The 20,340-nt window shown below is 43.3% G+C and overlaps 1 protein-coding gene across 1 annotated transcript in view; it reads left to right on the forward strand.

Moving 5' to 3' along the window:
- The window catches only part of WDFY1 (WD repeat and FYVE domain containing 1), a 43,591-nt gene extending 32,435 nt beyond the window's left edge, over positions 1 to 11,156 (forward strand). Inside the window, exons 9-12 of the mRNA XM_082690410.1 lie at positions 4,106 to 4,207; positions 5,758 to 5,888; positions 6,734 to 6,842; positions 7,798 to 11,156. Coding sequence (XP_082546536.1) covers positions 4,106 to 4,207; positions 5,758 to 5,888; positions 6,734 to 6,842; positions 7,798 to 7,857 — 402 coding nt within the window. The 3' untranslated portion in view covers positions 7,858 to 11,156. The remainder of the gene's footprint in view (positions 1 to 4,105; positions 4,208 to 5,757; positions 5,889 to 6,733; positions 6,843 to 7,797) is intronic.
- The last annotated feature ends 9,184 nt before the right edge of the window (positions 11,157 to 20,340 follow it).

Raw genomic sequence — 20,340 nt, forward strand, 5'->3', positions numbered from 1 at the left:
GAAGCAGACTCTGGGCATGGGTGCACCATTTCCACCCCACTCTGCACCCGTCTGCTTTGTGGGGCCTCCTGATTACTTGGGAGTCTCGTTTTCACCAAATAAACCTGCATCTTAGGCATACCACAGAAATAGTAATCAAGGCGACATTACTCATTTTCAGGTTTTATGGCTACCATGCTCATTACGCAGATTCTTGCCTGCTTTTTGTAGGCTGGTAATATCATGAAGGAAATACACTAACCTATACATAAATAATAAAATGTAGTCCATATGTGGAGAAGTAATGATCACTAGCTTTTCTAGTTACTTTGTAAGAGGAGATAAGTGTAGGAAATCTGGATTACCTGTGTGCAGCAAGATATTTTGGTAAGTCTTAAGGTAATTCATTAAATCATATAACATTGGCTTAATATTAATTATGGACACTTTGCTTACAAAGATTTACTGTCGCTGTGTTTTACAATAGCTGCTAGATTCAGGTGTCAAGAACAACTAGTACACTGTTCGGTTTCCTGAGCTCTTGGTCTCTTTGTTTTGATTTTGTTGAGAACACAGCTAACGCAGAAGCTGTGTTCCCTGGTTCACGTGGGAAGATACCCCCTGGGGCCAGTGTGGCTGGTGGTTACCCTAAGGGCTTACCCACTTGGATTTCAATCCACTGTTCTTATCCTTAGTAAATTCTTTTAGGAAAAAATGACAAAATAAAGCACGATTCCACCTCCCCTTCAAGATTACACAATTATCGAGTTTATCTGTATGTCTAGGGAAAGAAAATACAGTGCCATCACTCAGGCCACTTCCTGTGTAGGTGGTTCTCTCTTTAATTGTTTATGGAAGATTACCCAGGATCACTTGCGTGCTGGCTGGTAGCACATCGCGCTAGACTAGCTTCTCTCCCAGTAGTTGACAGTGTTGGTGGGGAACCAAATTATGTCAAAAAGATGCATTATTCAGGCACCTGGGTTTCAGCTCAGGTCATGATGTCAGCGTTCTGAGATCAAGCCCCACATTAGGGTCCATACTTAGTATGGAATCTGCTTGAGATTTTCTCTCCCTCTCCCTCTGCCCCTCCCCCATGCACTATATCTGTCTTTCTCTAAAGTAAATCAATAAATCTTTTAAAAATGCATTATTTTTAGTATTTTTTTTTTAAAGCAGCTTAGTATGGCACAAAGGGAAATAGTCTGTGATCTATAAGGTTCTGGCTCTGAGTTAGGGTTTGTATAATTTGTAGGACTTCCTTAGGCAAAGGCATAGAGAATTAGTCCTAGATTCTCTAGGCCCACAGTGCTTGCTTGGAATCTCTTTCTGAGTCACCTGGAGATGCTGATTGGGGCAGTTGTTTCCCTGCCAGATCATAATTAGAAGGGCTCCTTTTTGGAGATAGGCATGAAATATAAATGAGCAAGTAATCATTAGAATGGATCCTCTTTAAAAGAGAACTTTTAAACTAGTAGATCCCAGGGTGTGTGATGGCACGCATTAGTGTGTGTGGTATACGTTAGTACAGTGTGCATTCTTGCCCAGCCGGTGATGGTGGTGCAAGGGACTATTCTTGTGTCATCTTTGAGCAGAATTCCTGAGTAATATTCCCTTTTGCTCTTCTTAGGAGAAGAGTTTTTCCTCTGCAGGGAGTAAGCGCATAAGCGGCTGCTTCCTGACAGCCTAGAGCATAGCAGTGATGGGTATTTCTTGCAGTAAACTGTTCCAGAAAGCCCGTTTCTTTCTGATGTTTTTGGTTTGTTACCTCAGACTACTTCAGGCTTCCCCTTCTTCCTTCGAGCCGCTCTCTCCTGCAGCTCAGCGTAGTAATATTCTTTCCAAAACCCCTAGACAGAGCGACGCTCCTGAGGGCAGGGACCCGGTTCCGATGGCGGTGCCACCCCAGAGCCGCGGGTGGAGACCTCACAGGCCCCCCCAGCAGAGGCCCTCGTGCGGCAGCTGTGTGGAGTGCGGCCGACAGGCACCGGGGCTCAGGCTGCGGCCACTGCGTCTCCCGGGGTCAGAGCCCCGGTTCGTCTGCGGCACAGTGAGGACGGTGTTGCGTGTGTGCCCTGCGGTTGTGTGGAGAATCGGGAGAAATAAGGCACAGCCGATCTCCGCACCCGGCCGGCACGTGCGTGACGCTTCACTTACCGGGCGCCCTGTGAGCACTTCACCAGGGTTCACTCACACCTTCCTCACGCCCTCACCCGGGGCTGCTCCTGCTTGGATCCCGCCGCCCTGAACACGTCTCGTGCTCTGTTGCACGCGCGTGTGCTGCTGTGGGCGTCCGGCCGGCGGGGGTCCCAGCCATGAGACCAGGCCACGGCCCCTGCGTGCCCTCCCCTGTGCCGCTGGCGGCAGGGCCCTCCGTGGGGGCCGGGGTGCTCAAGCACGGTTCCCAGACCTCCATCCGCCTTCCACGGACCATAGAAGCAGAGGTGGTTCTGCAGCCGGACGGTGCTCTTCCTCGCCGAGGTTCCCGTCCCTGTTGCTCTGTCCGTCCTGCCAGCACGCCTCCGTTGTTGAAAGGGACCTCTCTTCTGTCTCAGCACATTTCCTGTGATTTGTGAGTGTTCCCCCTGTCCCCCACTAAGAAGCCCCTTTGTCATGGCTGTCATGTGTAGAAATCTTTCTGGTGACATCGCTAAAATAAGAAGTAGGAAAGCCAAAAGTTCTGATGCAATAGGAAGCAAAATAGGGAAGTAAGGGCACCGGTCCTTGAAGCCCCCAGAAGTCCGGGTTTGAGTGTTGAAAGCCCTCTGTCTCTCCTGCCTGTGTTAGAAGGGTCGGTGTGATGCGGTGTGTGTGCTCTCCCAGCATTGTCTCCCCTTACCGCGGATATTTTTCTTTTGTGTCCCGATTTCAAGATCAAAAAAGGATTATTTTGTCATAGTCTTTGGTTTAATTGATAGAAATGCTTGTTTTTCTGTTTGTGCACCTATAGAATGATAAGTGATTGAGGTTGAATAGTAACTTTGAATGGTTTCATCTTGTAATAGGGTACAATTTGGTTTTGGGGTTTTTTGTTTTTTTTTAAAGATTTTATTTATTTGAGGGAGAGAGAGAGAGAAAGCAGGAGTGGGGGAGCGGTAGAAGCAGACTCGCCATTGAATGACGTGGGGCTGGATCCCAGGACCCTGAGATCATGACCTGAGCCCAAGGCAGATGCTTAACTAACTGAGCCACCCAGGTGCCCCTAATCGGGTACAATTTGTAATGGTTTGTTTAGAGAAATATTTTCTCAGCTCTTTTTAAAGTAATGCTGAGACTTTAGTCATCCTCTTTTAATAAAAATTCATCAGGAACCTAGTCTGTGACAGGCTGTCCCTACACAAAGATGGGTGAGCCCGGTGAATAACAGGTTAGTGGCAGAAAGGAAATGGGCAGAAGGGATGACAGCACAGAGAGGCCAGTGCTGGAGCAGAGGTCTGAGGGTGGTGTGAGACACAGGAGCTCCCAGGAGCTGGGGGCAGGCGGGGGGGAGGGGTAGGGGTGGCAAATCTGTCTGACACAAGATATACCCGGAAGAACGCTCCTGTTGGCCACCCTGTGACCTCGCAAGACTTCCCAAGTGGTAGTTCACTAGATTCTGTAAGAAAGGGGCTTTCACTCAACTGGATATAGATATTAAACAATATCTGTCACATGTCTCTATATGAAGACAACCCTTAGGAGTTCACAGTGAAAACTGAATTACTCCTTCCTGTGTATATACATTAAAAATGGAACAATCTTTTTTTTTTTTTTAATTTATTCGACAGACAGAGATCACAAGTAGGCAGAGAGGCAGGCATAGAGAGAGGGGGAAGCAGGCTCCCCGCTGAGCAGAGAGCCTGATGCGGGGCTCAATCCCACAACTCTGGGATCATGACTGAGCCAAAGACAGAGGCCTTAACCCACTGAACCACCGAGATGCCCCAAAAATGGAACAATCTTGTCAACATTGCTAAAATGATAGATATTATGGAAAATACATAATATTGAATATGACAAAAGCTAAAATGAGGAAGTTTTAAAAAAAATGCTAACAACCCAGCAAGGTCTGAAACTGTGGTATTAACCCTGAGAAATCCTAATAAACAAGGAGATGTTCCAATGATGGCTTTGACTTCTCCCCCAGGCTCCTCAGTGGTTAGAGAGTGATTCTTGCCAGAAATGCGAGCAGCCCTTTTTCTGGAATATAAAGCAGATGTGGGATACAAAGACACTGGGGTTGAGACAGGTGAGTAGCCAGTGTTGAACTCTTACTGGATTAATCATGTATCTTGTTCTTTGTGGTACTAATTTGTCATTTTGTTTGCAATCATACTTTATTCTGTAAGTGCTATGAACTCCTACATTTCTGAGATCACGATCTCTGTGTAACAGACCATGAGTGGGGCTCTCCCGGTGCAGCAAGATTATTACCCAAGTGTTCCGTCACTTGTCCAGTGTTGGAAAAGCATGGATGCACGGAAAACACTGAGAGCCTATTTGCAAATACATGAAAGATCCTTCAGTCTAGGAGTGTGGCTTGTTCAAGTCAGTGTTCGGTGCTAACCACGCTCAGAATGAGAATGAAGCAGGTCATGTGGTTGTAAACCTTACGCTTTCACTGTTTGTTAAAAATGTAACAATTTGGCCCTCACTGGAGTACTGTGACACTTAAGAATTTTAAATTATTCACAGATTGTTCCATATAAGGGTGCCTGGTGTACCTGGAACATTTTTATTAAGCATGTTTCTGGTACACTCTCTCTCTCTCCTTTTTTTTTTTTTTTTGGATAAGAGAAACATGTCCCAAATAGCCTATAGATTTCAAAGACTCCCTTATCACTAGGTATTCATTCTAAAGTTCTACAAAAAACATATTTCTACAGCAACCTTGAAGGTAGTCCACTCAGATTGAATATGAATTCATTATGAATTGATGCAGGTAAGTAATGAAGAATGCTGATTTTATTTCTTTGTGCCTCTGTGAGGGATTGGCCTAAAGTTTGTGTGTGTTAATAAACTTTCTTTAGTGTCACTTACAAAGCTACTCCCCACAAGGTCTGCTATGAGACTGGCAGGCAGTGCAGGGGTGATCTTAGCATTCCTATAACATTCTGATGCTCAGAAATGGAACTCGAGTTCTGAGTTCCATGGTTAGACTGCTTCCTGCAATGCATGTCTGCTGGTAACTAGTGCATTGTAGTTGGTGGGCGAGATAATCCCTACCTCTAAACGTGAAGACATTAATTTCCATCTTACGAATTAACTACTAGAAGAGAGAGGAAAGGTATGGGTTACTAAATTTTTAGTGGTAAAAAAATATGACACAATTAATAACCAGACTGTTTTGAATGTTCGTAAAGCTTATTTCCAGAATCACAGTTTGAAGGATTAAAAGAGATGGTAAAACATATGATTATGAATATTTATTTCTTAATGAGGTCATATTACTTTATTTGAAACCTTTTCTCTGACATAGGTATAGATTTTTTTTTTTCCTGAAACCTCTAGTCATTTAAGCTCCTAAATGAACTTGAAGTTGGTTTTAATAGTGTTGTTTGTGGACCTCTAGACAGATAATATGAATGAATAAAAAGCAGTATTTGACCAATAAAACAAGGATCTTTGGAAATCCTTGACCAATGTTGACACTGTCTGCCCATTGTGTTAATGGTACGGTACGTTGAACTGGGCAATTATAATTCAGGGCGAATCTTCCCCACTCCCACCCTCCTGCCCTGAAGCGGAACAGGAGCGAAAGTTAAACTCCTCCTTTTCCTCCCTCGGGTGGTCCTGAAGCATCACTGCCGGAAATGTGGGCAGGCGGTATGTGGGAAGTGCAGCAGCAAGCGCTCCAGCTACCCTGTCATGGGCTTCGAGTTCCAGGTCCGGGTGTGCGACTCCTGCTACGACTCCATCAAGGACGAGGAGTGAGTGTTTGTGGGTCTCCGTCTTACTAGGCACCTGCAGGGGGAGGACTGAGAAATGATGCCCTCCGTTCGTCTCTTCCCAGCTCCCTAAATGTTCCTGGGGAGGGCGTTCTGTCCTCGCTGTATGACCTTAGACAAATTTCTCCCCAGCACTCTGAGGCATAGTGTTGTTCAGACGAGTGGGGCTGCTGAGCGGCAGGACATCCCTGAGGCCCCTCCGGGTCAAGGCCAGCACACACCAGTGTGGTGGCAGAGGTTGCTGTCCCTCCAGTGTCCCAACCCTGGCTTGCATGGGTCTGGGAATTTCGTTTCCTTTGCCTTCTCTTTGAATCATCTTAGAAAGTGCTACATTGGCAGACCTTGGCCAAGGCCCAAGTGGAAAGGCTAGTCAGCATCACTGGGGTCAGTCCCTGTGTGCTCGTGACGAGGCCGGGGTTTGGGTGCAGGAGCAGAGTGAGAGCCGGTGCCCCGAGCTGCTCCTGGAGGACCCAGAGTCTTCAGGGGCCTGCCGCCTCCCTATGACGGTCTTGTCCACGGGGTAGGATCTCCCGTCGTGCAGTTCCTCTGCACAGTTAAGGCCCTCGTTCTATGTCTAGGAGTATACTAGCCTTTCCACTAAAAAAATAAAATCAGTTATCTGGAGAGTTTTGTCAGACCTTATGTAAAATAATCGTCAGCTTATCCTGCCTTTTGTCCTCTAATTATAAACAGTTTTCCAAACTGTAGCCACATTTTTAGGAATAAATTTTAACACTATCATTGTTACGTTGCAACAAAAACCTCTTCCCTTAGCTCTGGAAACAGGTGAGCTTTCAGCGGTCTCTTTTCTCTCTTCTCTTTGTTAGTCGGACTTCTCTAGCAACCTTTCATGAAGGAAAACATAACATTTCCCACATGTCCATGGACATTGCTCGGGGACTGATGGTGACCTGTGGGACCGACCGCGTCGTAAAGGTAGCCTGCTCAAGTGTCCCAAGGAGCGTCTGTGTGTGGAGTGCTCAGTGGCTGTGCTGTGGACAGATAGCTGCTGGGCTGGTTTCACTCTCTCGTCAGTGGGCTTGCCTTCCCTTTTCATGAGCAGCCGTGCAGCCTGTAGCCGTGCAGCCGGTAGCAGCCGTGCAACCCTGAGGAACAAACTGCATGGTTGCAAGTGTCCCGCATGCAGTGGCCCCTCCTTCCGGGGGGGTTTCTGGCCTCCCCAGTCAGTCAGGGCTTAGCCAGCCCCTCTGCTTGGTCATCCTTCCCCAGCTGGTGTTCCCCTTGGCCCAGACAGGTTTCCTAGTTGTAGGAAATAACCAGATGTTCTTTCACTAGATCCCTCAGGTCACTAACACAGAAACTAAAAGCCAGTGTTTCATACTGATTACCACTCCAGAGCTGTGAAACCATGACACACTTTATTTCATAATCTTTAAAAAAAAAAAAAAATAGGGAATTTTCCCAATGGGCTTTTTATTAAAAAGTGAAATTAGATTTATAATAAAACATCATTATTATGTCATTTTCGGATCTCAACACAAGCTTTTTTCAAATTTTAGTGCACTGAGGGGTTTCATCTATAGATCTTGAGAAGGTTTTGTAGTGAAAGAATGACAGATTGAGGGGTGCCTGGGTGGCTCAGTTGGTTGGACGACTGCCTTCAGCTCAGGTCATGATCCTGGAGTCCCAGGATCGAGTCCCACATCAGACTCCCAGCTCCATGGGAAGTCTGCTTCTCCCTCTGACCTTCTCCTCGCTCATGTCCTCTCTCACTGTCTCTCTCTCAAATAAATAAATAAAATCTTTAAAAAAAAAAAAAGAATGACAGATTGAGTTTCCCCTTTTCCAGGTTAATAACTGTTTGGTGTGAGCTCTGTTTCTGGGCCCTGTGATGAGTGCAGCCTTCTCTAGCATGTTCTTTCTCTTGCAGATATGGGACATGACACCTGTGGTGGGCTGCAGTCTGGCAACTGGCTTTGCTCCACGTTGATCCAGGAGCTGGTCAAGGTCTGCACCTTCCCCGCGGCACCCTTCACCAACACAGCCCTTCCCTGTGGCTCCGTGGTCACAGTCACGTGAATGGATAGTAGCCACTAAAAAACAAAGCAACATTTTTAAAGAGAAAAAAATGTAAGGTCTGTTTGGGGGCCTTTGCGGAACTACCTGTAGGGACAAATATGGAAAAAAAGTTCATCTGTTGTGGTTCCCTGAGGAAAGGAATGACTTCAGTGAGACTTCCTCATGAGCCGTGAGCTCACGTGTGCTGAAGGAGTCATTCGGCAAATGAGAGTTTTAGAGGAAAAACCATTGAACAAAAGCGTTTAAGCAGTTCCAAGTGCAAACACCCTTCCCGTAAGACTTGCCGGCCCTCCACGGGCTCCTGTGGCTCTGTTGTTAGAGCAGGGATTAGGAGAGGAGGACTTGCTGTCTCCCTCTTGAGGGGTGCAGGAGGACCCCAAGAACCCAGAGATCTCTCCTTCCTCACTGGCAGTATGTGAATATTCTCTGCACGTAGTGATTCTTCTTAAAGATCTCTGTTCTCGCCAGGTAGCACCCTTACCTGCACTCGGTGTCGGGAGCGCTCCGTTTCCTCTTCCCAGCCAGCCGGTGTGCCAACCTTCCCCGTTGTTACCAAGTGAGCTGTGCAATTTCTGTATTAACCTAGGCAGCCCACATCCTTCCCTTTCCCCCAAATGTGCCCTGAAGACAAAACGTTTTTAATGGTGCTGTTAATGTGGGAGTCACACAAGCCGCCTGATACTGCTGTCAGTAACGACTCTCGGAAAATGGAAGAACAGCCCTGCCGGCAGCTTGAGGATGAAGGGAGATGATCATCTGCTCCATGGAACAGCCCAGTCCTCCTAAAAAGACACTTTCTATTTCTAGTCCCAAGATGGGCCCCTGCGATACTGTGGCAGTTTAATAATAATACACCTCAGAAAAGAACTCCAAAGCTTTTTAAACTATGTTGACTTTTCGTTGTAAGGAATACTATCAGCATCTCATAGAAGGAAATTACTAACCCAGAGCAGGAATTGTTAACCAGGTCCTGCACAGTAATTCCTAACTTGTAAATTGCTTTCATAGCAACTAGAGAATTCTCTTGTATCAAATGGCATTTTAAAAGTTTTTGGCCACTTAGGATCAGGATGGGGAAGAGAGAGGGAAAGGGAGAGCCTGTCTTTTAATATTCCAATATTTATTTCTTTGATTGTTTTTAACAATAGTACAGTACCTATTACTTTAGGGCTATGCAGATGAGTGGAGAGAGGCCTCCTTTTCTTAAAGACAAATTTTAAGTAGACAGCAACAGTATTTTTGTTAGTCTTCTAGTGGATATTGATTAAAAACTCAATACTGCGTCACTGTGTTGGGATCATATCAAGACAGCATGGTGGTTTGCTGTGATATGAGGAAGGGATTAAATCTTTTTTTTAACAGCTGAGAGGGACTGTAATATTGAAGACAGGTAGTTAAGATGTCTTATGGCCAAGTGACACACATAATAGGGAAAGGAGATCAGGTACCTCATTATTTAGAATAGTCTGCATTAAAAATTGACTTGCTTTCACAAATAAGACTGAAGGGTTTTGTTGCTCCATATGATTTTTGTGTTCTATCACCTGAAAAGGTGTTTGCTTTTTTAAAACTTTTTGTGAGCTCTTTGCAAAATGTATGATACTAAGACAGAAGGAAACTAGAGGGATGGGCTCTTACAGGGCAGTTTCGAATGTTAGCTCTTGTTCAGTTAATGGTCCAGCTCATACAAAGGTGCTATCCTGGGGATTTCATGAAGTCCTGAAAGGAAAATAGGATATGATCTGTTTCTTGCCATTTTGACAAGTACCGAACTGTGGTTTTTGTTTGCCTTTAACTTCTGTAAAATGTGATTTTATAATGTCTGTGGTAGACTGAGCACAATATCATGCTGTAGCTTTCAACCTTCTTTTATTTTAAAAACTGAATAAAAAACACAGTGTTCTATGGAGAATATATAAGGTTGTGAGAGCACCTCTTAAGGGATTAAGCTAATGTAAATCAAAGAGGAAAGGCATTATGTAGGGGACAATTAGAGAGGGGTAACGGCAAAAGGAAAGAACGTTTCAGTTAACTTTTCTCTCCACCAGAGCCTATTAGCACTTTTCATTTTAGGGACACACATAGCAGGCTTGTCTTGTCTCTACTGCACACTAGGGAGCAAATGGGTAATATTTTTTATAGAGGTTAGCAAAAATTATTTTCACAGTTCTGCTGACCGGACACAGAAGGAAGATCCAACTAGGTTTCTAGTTATTGCCTTATTTTGACTGCGTTACTCTTAAACGGGTCATTTAAAATAGCTCTTCAAGTAACAGTTCATGGTTTTTCCATTCCTGAATACTCACGCTAATTCCTATAATTAGGGATTAAGAAGTACAGAATGTTAGAGAAGATCCTTGTGTTTTAGATCTAGTATGTCTGTGATAAGGAAATGTCAGTTCTTCATTTGAGACGTATTCTCAAATTGCCCTCCTTTTTTTTTTTTTTTTTTTTTAACTGCAAATGACAGAAACACCCCCATGGCATTAGCTGGAAACAGATTATTCATTATACTGTAAATCTCTGTTTACAATGTCCTACTTTCTGTCCTGCTGCCTGGAGGATCTGAACAAAAAATAGCTCTCTAGAACATGTCACTTGGTTCTCCCCTAAAGAATTCAATTTACTAGTACCTACATTTTTAAACTGTTGCAACTGGCCTAAATATGTTATAAATTCCATGGTGGCCCAGATCCAAGGAAATAACTTTCTGAATTGGGTTTCATTCAGTTACTTCCTACTTCCGTTACTGGATCTGGTGTCTTCTAAAGTGTAAGGAACCAGTTAACCAGTTATTAATGATAAACCATCTGCTCATTATAAACCTGAGGTTTAACAAATAAGTAATACATGCTCTATTTATTCAAGTGTCTATTGCTTAATTGTTAATTGTGAGCAGATTATTGAATGCCTACTCTATTTTCTGCAGTTTACTATACAGTAACTCCTTGTGCAATGAGTTTATATTAGAATACAATTTAAAGTGTTTTACTCTATAGCCTTTTTGACTGGGGAAGCAGAGGGCAGTGTCAATTAGTACATTTTGTCTTGTACTAGCTGTGTTTCTATAAGATATGGTGCCCCAGTGAATCCCAGAGAGTTAGAAAACTTTGTTCTTTGCTCCTGTTTGTGGGTTCTGTTTTTGTGGGTTTGGTTTTTTTTTTTTTTTTTTTTTGAGAATATACATAATAAAATGTTCCTTGCTTGTTACTCTCTTGCTTAATTTAGCTTTTGTTATGTTTGATACGGACCCAGGGCAGTAATACTAGCCAGCCTGTATTTAGCACAATATGTTGCTGCTCTGCCAGCATTTTGCTGTTCCATCCTGGAGACACTTCAGGGGTGTTCCTGTCCCTGTTTTACACAGGAGAAGCTAAGAAGATCCTGTCAGTCTGACTTGAAAGCACCTGCCTTCTCCATAATACACGTGCTAGCTTGTCATGGGTGTTTCCTGTAAGGGCTCGGGGTTAGGTATTATCATCTCTCTCCAAGTTTGTGAAGGCCCAGAGTCCAAATGCTCTGGATGTCTAGGCTCCCCGAGGTGCATGGGGACACACCGGCATCCGTGCCTTAGTTCTCCACATCAGCAAGCAGCTCCATCTTGTGAATAAACACGGGGTGCTTCTGACCCAGGAGAGCTGATTCCTCTGCTTCAGTGATAGGAAGTTGATTTCTTAGAAACCAGCATGGCAGTTCACTGTGTGTCTTCAAAGACATATAGCTTTATTTAGTAAATAATATGTAATAAAACAATATGTAGTTTAAAAAGTGAAAATAAAAAGATAATACCAAAAAGTGTTAAAAAGATGTGCTTTAAGCCCTCTGTCCGAACCCCCCAGAGAAAACACTGTTAAACCTGGGCTGTTTGTCTTTCAGTGTTTTCGTTAAATGCATGCAGGCATATGTAACAAGACCCCTCTGGATAGAGTGTTAAAGTGCCATACTTTTACCCCTGCCAAGGTACTATGGATCCTTTGCCCACATCAACAAATAGAGCTCCACAGGAGCATTCACAGTTGTGGATGCGAGCGCTGTGCAGCAGGAACTGTGCTGCGGGCTTTGAGGGTCAGCGAGGCTACGTGACTTGCTTTAGTCAGTGAAGTGCGGGCAGAAGCGTTTAATGGCTGGGGACAGGCTTAACCTCCATGGGTTTCCCACAGGGAACACAGAAGTGCATGTTGATAGAGAAGATCAGAAGCCTGACTGCCCTGGACCTGCAGTGGACTTTGCGTGGGAGATCAATAAATCTTTGTTGTTCTGATCCACTGAGGTTGGTGTGTGTGTGTACGTGTTCCTCTGTGTGTGTGTGTATGTGTGTGTGTGTGCACGCGCGCGCACACTGGCATCACCTAGTCTGGACCGCGGTATCTTATTGTTCTATTACGTGGCTCAACTGTCAGTTATTTTACAAGTAACATGTTAAAACTAGACCATATATTTTTAGAATATATGTAATTTTAATTAAAATACTTTCAGAAATGCTAAATTCAGCATGCCTGTATGTTCATCTTTGCCCACTTTTCCGATTATTTTCATAGGATAAATACTTCAACGTGGGAATTACTAGGTCAAAGAATATGCATATTTTAAGTTTTTTATTCTTACTGCTAGAATCTTCACCCTATTGCCAACACTTGAATTTTCTTCCTTTGACTAGGGAATAAAAAGGCACCTCTTAATGTCTTAACATGTGGAATTCCAGTTTATTAATTTACCGTAAGAATTCTATCTGCCAAGCAGATCATTTTTTTTTCTTTCTTTCTTTTTTTTTTTTTTTTTTAAGATTTTTTTAGTTCTTAGAGGGCACAAGCAAGAGGGCAGAGGGAAATAGAATATCAAGTAGGCTCTGCACTGAGGGAAGAGCCTGATGTGGGGCCCAAGATTATGACCCAAAGGTTTCTGACCTGAGCAGAAACCAAGAGTTGGACGCTTAACCTGCTGCACCACCAGGTGCCCCCAGGCCACATACCTTTAGGACAGTCCACATAGAACCCAAATCACCATTGGAAGGTTGCTTAGCAGCCAAGATCACAGAAAAGTTGGCTGGATGACTGATGCCATCGTGACAGTCTGATGTGCTCATTGCCAAGGTTTCTGAACAGTGGAAACACATGAGCAAGTTGTTTCTGGACTTCCCTTTGTAGACTTCACCCAACTTACCACTGATTTGTAAAACACATGCTCAGATGAGCAGTTCAAGTATTAAGAGTTCCAGCCTTCCTTCTCTTCACTCCTTAGTTTCCGAATCTCCTTGGCTATACGTTAGATCTCTCTCTCTCTAAGTCTTTGCACTGTACATGCAAACTATCTCTCACAAAGCCCATTACATATTGGTACATGCAATTTCTCATGAAAGCAGAGAAACACATTCTGGGTCTACCTTCAGTGCTGTCATCTATAGTGTAGAAGCAGGGACTGAGACAACCTTGCAGGTCAAACCCACGTGGGAGACTGAAGGTTCAAGATTGTTCTTTCTGACGTCAAGGCCCATGCTCCTTTTTGTTTTACCCGATCTGGCTCATTAATATTTGAAGAGTTTTAGATCCTGAGTTTTGATTTTCTGGAGAAAGCCACAGTGATAGACATTTCATTACAGCATTAGCAAGGCAGTGTGGTGTATTTTCGCACACCCAAGAGTTCCAGTAGAACTCTGACAGCCATGACATCTAATATCTTGCTGCAGGAGTCCTAGCAGCTGTTACTGTATGAAATGGATCTCAAGTTGCACATGTGTGCTGAAAACATGGGCGGGCTTGCGGATACAAACCTCGGTATGAGCCTATGGGCTCTACCTTCAAAATGTATCACAGCATGACCCCTTTGCACCACTGAGCTGCTATTACCATGGTCCAGTACAGTGTTATCTGGATGATTCCATTAGCCTTTTTTGTTTTTAAGATTTTCCTTATTGGGGTGCCTGGGTGGCTCAGTCATTAAGCATCTGTCTTCAGTTCAGGTCATGATCCCAGGGATCCTGGGATCGAGCCCTGCATCGGGCTCCCTGCTCAGTGGGAAGCCTGCTTCTCCCTCTCCCACTCCCCCTGCTTGTGTTCCCTGTCTTGCTGTGTCGTTCTCTGTCAAATAAAATCTTTTTTAAAAAGGATTTTATTTGATAATATTTATTTGATAATCTTTTTTTTTTTTTAAGATTTATTTATTTAGTTATTTGACAGAGAGAGATCAAGATCACAAGTAGGCAGAGAGACAGGCAGAAGGAGAGGAAAGGAAGCAGGTTCCCCGGTGAGCAGAGAGTCTGATGCAGGGCTCCATCCCAGGATCCTGGAACCACGACCTGAGCCGAAAGCAGAGGCTTTAACCCACTGAGTCACCCAGGCAGCCCAATAAATAAAATCTTATAAATAAATAAATAAATAAAATTCTACTACAGTATTAAGAGTGCCATGGAGACAAGAAAAAGCAGGTTTCTGCAGATGGAGAAGGCACGTGGGTAGGGGCAAGTTTGCCAGCTAGAGTGGGGTGATACAAGCTCAAAGAATTTGAAAAAGTTGAAGAAGATAGAGTGAAAATCAAGGAAAGAGGTCCCAGTTAGAGAAAACAGCTACACAAAATGCTGCAAGACAGGAGTGAGCTAGGGTGTGTCCGAGGAAAAGCAATGAGCCCAGAGCAACTATGCAGAGTGAGGGAAAGTGAGAGTTTTAGCACAGGTGTGAGAGAGCTCAGTGGGGGCGGGGTCATGGAGGTTTGGCGGGCCTTTGCAAAGACATTGGCTTTAACTAAGAGTGAGGTGGCAGCCATCAGAAGGCTGTATTATCTGATTTGCACCCTGGGAAGCTCACTCTGGCTGCTCTGCTGGGCGTACCCTGTGGAGGTGAGAATAGAAGCATGGAGGCTGCTGGAGAGGCTGTGGGGTAACCCAGGACAAATGACAGCAGCTCCCCCAGGGGCAGTGATGAAGTGGGTAAGAAGTGGTCATGTTCTGGACATATGGGAGCCAGCATGACTTCCTCCTGCCTTGGAGGGGAGGAGGTATGAGGGAAATCGTCAAGGGAACAGGGACTCCAAGGTTGGCCCCAAGCACCTGGAAGGGAGGAAGTGTTGTATATCTAGCTCAGAATTACTCCTGTCGATGCTGTGAACTCTGGTCTAAATTTGCGCTAGAAAAATAACACAGCGTATTCAGAACCGACCAAGGGCCAAGCCAATACTCCGCTACTCCACATGATTTTTTTTCTTTATTTCACACCACTTCCACAAATGAGGCAGGATCTGGGTTTCACAGTGGAGACGAAAGGTCGATGAGGTTTAGAAAAGTTTGAACTTGCCCAGCCTAGTGAAGAAGCAGGGTATGGGACGCAACCCCATCTCATCCCCAAGACTTGTTCCTCTCTCTTGTTACTCGTTACTATTTGCTTGTTTGTTTTCACAATATGTTCCTTAACTGCCCAGTTGTATAAGACAAAATTAATTCTTGATCAAAGGGCATCACTGCCTTCTAAACCTCCCCTCTCCTGCGTCTGTAGATACTTCAGTGTATTTTACCTACAAATCCATTAGACTTCCTTTACCCTGTTTATTCGGTCTGAATCGCCCTCTGTTTTTTTATGATCTGAAACGGCTTGAACATATTGATGCCAAAGTCTGTTGAAGGCAGATTGCTTTTGGTCCCACCTATAGTCTTCTAATTATTGATACACAATTTTTAATTATTGATAAGTATTTATGGCTTCCAAACATAGGTATGTGAGTTACCTATGGTTTCTCTGTATCTTTGTTGTGCTGACTTGGGAATCATTTTATTTCTGAAATACTGTGGATTCACCTGATGCCAAATGATCTGTTAATTAGGAATGCTTGATATGACTATATTTTGACATCTCGCTAGACTTCTGTCACATGCAGATAATCCTTAGAAGGAGGAAATTGGTGAAATGGGAAAAAGTGAGCATCATTGTTAACTGTTGTGTAAATGCCTGTGCCTCTTGGAATGTCCAGCCCTAGGCAAGATGTGGGGGGTGGGGACTTCTCCGGGCTATTTTGTTAGATGCCTAGGTCCTTCATCTGAGAAGAGGGGGCTGCAGGTGTTTTATTGTCCCATTGTGAAAGAGCCATTCCAAACACCATTTTCGATCCATGGTTCCTTTCTCATTATCATCATCAGCTGGTAGTGTAAGCTCTTTGGTTTGTGGGATGCATGCAAAACCTCGGCTGCTTCCGACTCTGCCTCAAGGCTTTTTAATCTTGGCTCCCTGTTTCCAATTATAATTTAAATTAAAATTGATCATGATTTAATTAAATTGATACTTGCGTGGCCTGACTCCTTAAATTTTCTGCCCTCAGAGACTCACAGGCTGCACCCTAACCCCATCCCGAGTCACATTACCCAGACTGTCTTGGTATTTTCATAATCGAAACTATCTTCTTCATTTATTTACCGAGGTGAATAACGTGAAATAGTCCCCTCTCCCATCACACTATATATAAAAAGCTCCATGAAAATGTAAACTCTTACCATGAACAGGGCTTGCTAATCCAGTAGTTTTAGAAAGCACGGCGCCTACGGAACATGACGACACTTGCAGGGGCTCACGCAGTTGTCTGAATTTTAAGTTCTTTTAAAAATCAGAAATGCTATTTTCATACTGTTTAATTTTGGTTACACCGTTTAATTTTTGTTGTCGTACTGCTTAATTCTTGTTAACCAGAAAAGGTGAGAAATGGTATCTCTGTAATTTTAATTTGCACTTCTCACATTATGAGTGAAGTTGAACATCTTTTCGTATGTTTTTTTTTTTTAAAGATTTTATTTATTTATTTGACAGAGAGAGATCACAAGTAGGCAGAGAGGCAGGCAGAGAGAGAGAGGGAAGCAGGCTCCCCGCTGAGCAGAGAGCCCGATGCGGGACCCCGAGATCATGACCCAAGCCGAAGGTAGCGGCTTAACCCACTGAGCCACCCAGGCGCCCATCTTTTCATATGTTTAAGGGTCATTTAAAACGTTCGCGTGCAGGTGTACACGCCTGTGCGTGCACCTGTACCTGTGTCTCTGTGCCTTTTGCTCATATTTCTAGCAGGTATTTTGACCTCTTCCTCCTTAATTCCAAGGTGTTCTTTGTATGTTAGAGAACTAGCCCTTTATCTATGGCCAATGTTGCAAATATTTTGTCCCTTTTTTCATTTGCCTTCTGACTTTGACATAGGGTGTTTGTTTTCCTGTAATAACATTAAAAAAACATTATGGAGTCAAATGTATCAATCTCTGATTGAGTCTAGCTGTTTTTAGAAATCCCTTCCCTAGACACAGGTGAAGAGGAACTTATGTTTTCTTCTAGTACTTACATGATTTTCTTCACTTCCTTTTTTTTTTTTTTTTAACATTTGTGATGAGGGAGGAGAAAGCAAGCTAAGGGCAAAGCACAAGCTGACATGGAGCAACAGTCCCCCCAATACACACACACACACACACACACACACACACACACACACCCAGGTGGGATATGTGTGACCTTCCTCAGGCACTCCCAGCTGCCGTAAAAGTTAAGGAAAGAAAACAAATGGTTAAATAATAGAGGTCATGGTCCTGTGGGACAGGAGTTTACAAACATCTTAGTGATTCACAAGTTAAAAGCTTTCTTATTCGTAGCCTAACTTCCAGAAACCCATAGCCACAATTGCCCGGAGTCTGAACATCACCCACCCATCCATAGTGATGTGGGAAACAAATGTAGAAGGAAATGTAGATAAAATTAAATTTCCTTATAACAAGCAGCCCATTAACAAATACTTGAGCCAGGCAAAGTATAACTTTCCTCCAGGAAACTCCCAAATGTCTGAATGTTAAACAACCTTAGCTTGACAATAGGCCTCCAGGATCCTGGGAGTCTTCAGCATATCAAAGCCCTTTTAGACGGCTCCCTTTTTCCTTACCCCGCCCTCATTCCCAAATATGTAATTAGTAGCTCCTCACAACCCTGGTCAACAGCTCTTTTTGCCCACAGGTCCTGTCCCTGTGCTTTCATAAAACCAACTGTTTGCATCAAAAACGTCTTTCTTGGCCGTTGGCTCTGGACTTCACCCACATTCAAAAACCACATGATTTAGATCCCTGATTCATGTGGAGTTTCACACCATCTATCTATGTGGTATGAGGTAGAGATCTAATTTTATCTTTTTCCAAATAGTAAATCAATATCCCAGCATCATTTTTTAAAACCCCCCTCCTTGCCTTGTCCATATTTGAGATACCAGCTTTGTCATGAAGGTGCCAATGAACTTGGGTCTATTTCTAGAGTTTGTGCGCCCTTCTGCTGGTCTGGTCGCCTCTGGGCCTGCTAAGCTGCCACAGTTGTAAAGACCTTACAGTACCTGGCCGTGTCCCATAGGCCTGGTCCCACGCTGCAGCTCTTCATTTTAAATGTTTCCTGACTGTTGTTCTTGCACATTTATTTTTTCATAACAACTTGATTCCTACTTGTCCTGCTCCATAAACGATGACTTCTCATTTTATTGGAACTGATTCTTTTATACTGTTGAGTAATCCTATGCAAAATAGAGAATGTGTGCCCTTTTGTTGAAGTCTGCTCTTGGGTTCTCAGGAAAATGTTCGTTTTTCTCAAATAAGGTTTCTAACATTTTGTGTTAAATTTATTCCCAGGTAATTTTCGTTTTTTTAAAATTTTTGTTGCTGTGGTAAATGGAGGTCTGCCTGCTATTATATCCTTTAATTGGAAATTGTACAGATGAAGGATATTGGGTTTTGTTTTGTGGTTTTATTTATTTATTTATTTATTTATTTATTTTGCCTTTGGAAATTATATCCTGCTTCTTGACTGAATTCTTTTATTGTTTGAGTGCTGAGTGCTCTAACAATTTTGTGTTTCTCTCTCCCTGAAAAACTACATTCATGAAACCTGGACGTCGGTGGCTCGGTTATCATGAATTATTTGAAGACTTTTTTGGGCCACACTTAAGCCACCATTGGTGAAAGTGCTTAAAGGGAAATGAAGAAGTGTACCTATTTACAGCATGTTATCTCAAATCTTCATATTTAATTTTGATTAAAAAGTTCAAAGTCCTGGGGCACCTGGGTGGCTTAGAGGGTTAAAACTCTGCCTTCAGCTCAGGTCAGGATCTCAGGGTCCTGGGATTGAGCCCCACATCAGGTTCTCTGCTCAGCAGGGAGCCTGCTTCCCCTTCTCTCTCTGCCTGCCTCTCTGCCTACTTGTGATCTCTCTCTGTCAAATAAATAAAATCTTAAAAAAAAAAAAAGTTCAAAGTCCTAATTATGGAGCCAAGTCCAATTTGTGAAGTATACTTTTTCACATGGCTCTTTATAAATTTCTTACAGGGACTTAAACAACTGTTTACAACTTAAGCAAATTACACTTGTGAATTTGAACCAATGAAAACTTTAGCAACTTGTTGGGTAGGGGGTAAGAAGGAAATGTCATACATTCTTTTCTAATTTCCAAAAGCAGTGAGTAAAAGTAGCTTTTTAAAAAAAATCCAATGTTTTATGTGTTAAAATGTATTAACTGAGAGTAGTACACAATTAAGTACCTAGTTATGTTGAAAATGCAGTTGCACATTTAGGGAACATTAGGGGACCTAGTCCCCTAGTTGCAAAGTTGTTTCTGTGCTCCTATAATCATTTTAATGGCTCCTTGATCTCCTATTTAAACTATTTATCTGCCTCCTAATGAATGCACTGGAAGCTTCTAATTACGTGCATGGTGCTGGTTTTATTTTGGCCTAAGTCTCCAAACCAACTCACAGCAGGATCCAGAGGGCCATGTACATCTCAGGACATCATATACCATTAGAGACTGGATGTCGGCATTTGCACTTAGTGTCTGAAGATCAAATATCGAAAGTGTGTGTGCCTCGAATAAGTCTGGCAGCCTTTGCCCAGCTTTTGGCCTCAGGAACTTTATTAGAGTTAATTCAATGAAAATATATGTCTCATTATTTTTCTAGCTATCTCTGATGAAATTTAGGAAAATTAGGTTGTTTCTTAGAGCCAGTTGGTTATTTCGACAAAGTCAAACTAAAAGGTAGGGGATCGAAGAACCACTTCTAAAAGAATAAATAGTCATTTATTTGTTCATTTATGTCTTCATTTGAATATCTTCTGGAACATTCTTGGTTCTGGCCCGGGTTGATCAGGACGATTACTTACCCGTTCTAGCCACGTGCTAAATTCTTCACCTGGCTTACTTGATTTAATCTTTTTAAGAATTCTCTATAGAAATGGTCCTCAGCTTCCAGATTTTCTGCTTCTAAAACACACCCCCTCACTCCCTCCCTAGACAGTGATCATAGAACCTGGGAGGAGGCCAACAGGAAGTGCTAATAACCACCTTCAGGACAGCATCAGGTAGAAAGAGCGTGGACTTTGGCTCCAGACTTATCTGGGTTTGAATTCCAGGGCTGCTAC

Source organism: Mustela nivalis, assembly GCF_964662115.1.
Source record: "Mustela nivalis genome assembly, chromosome: 11".
Taxonomy (NCBI): domain Eukaryota; kingdom Metazoa; phylum Chordata; class Mammalia; order Carnivora; family Mustelidae; genus Mustela; species Mustela nivalis.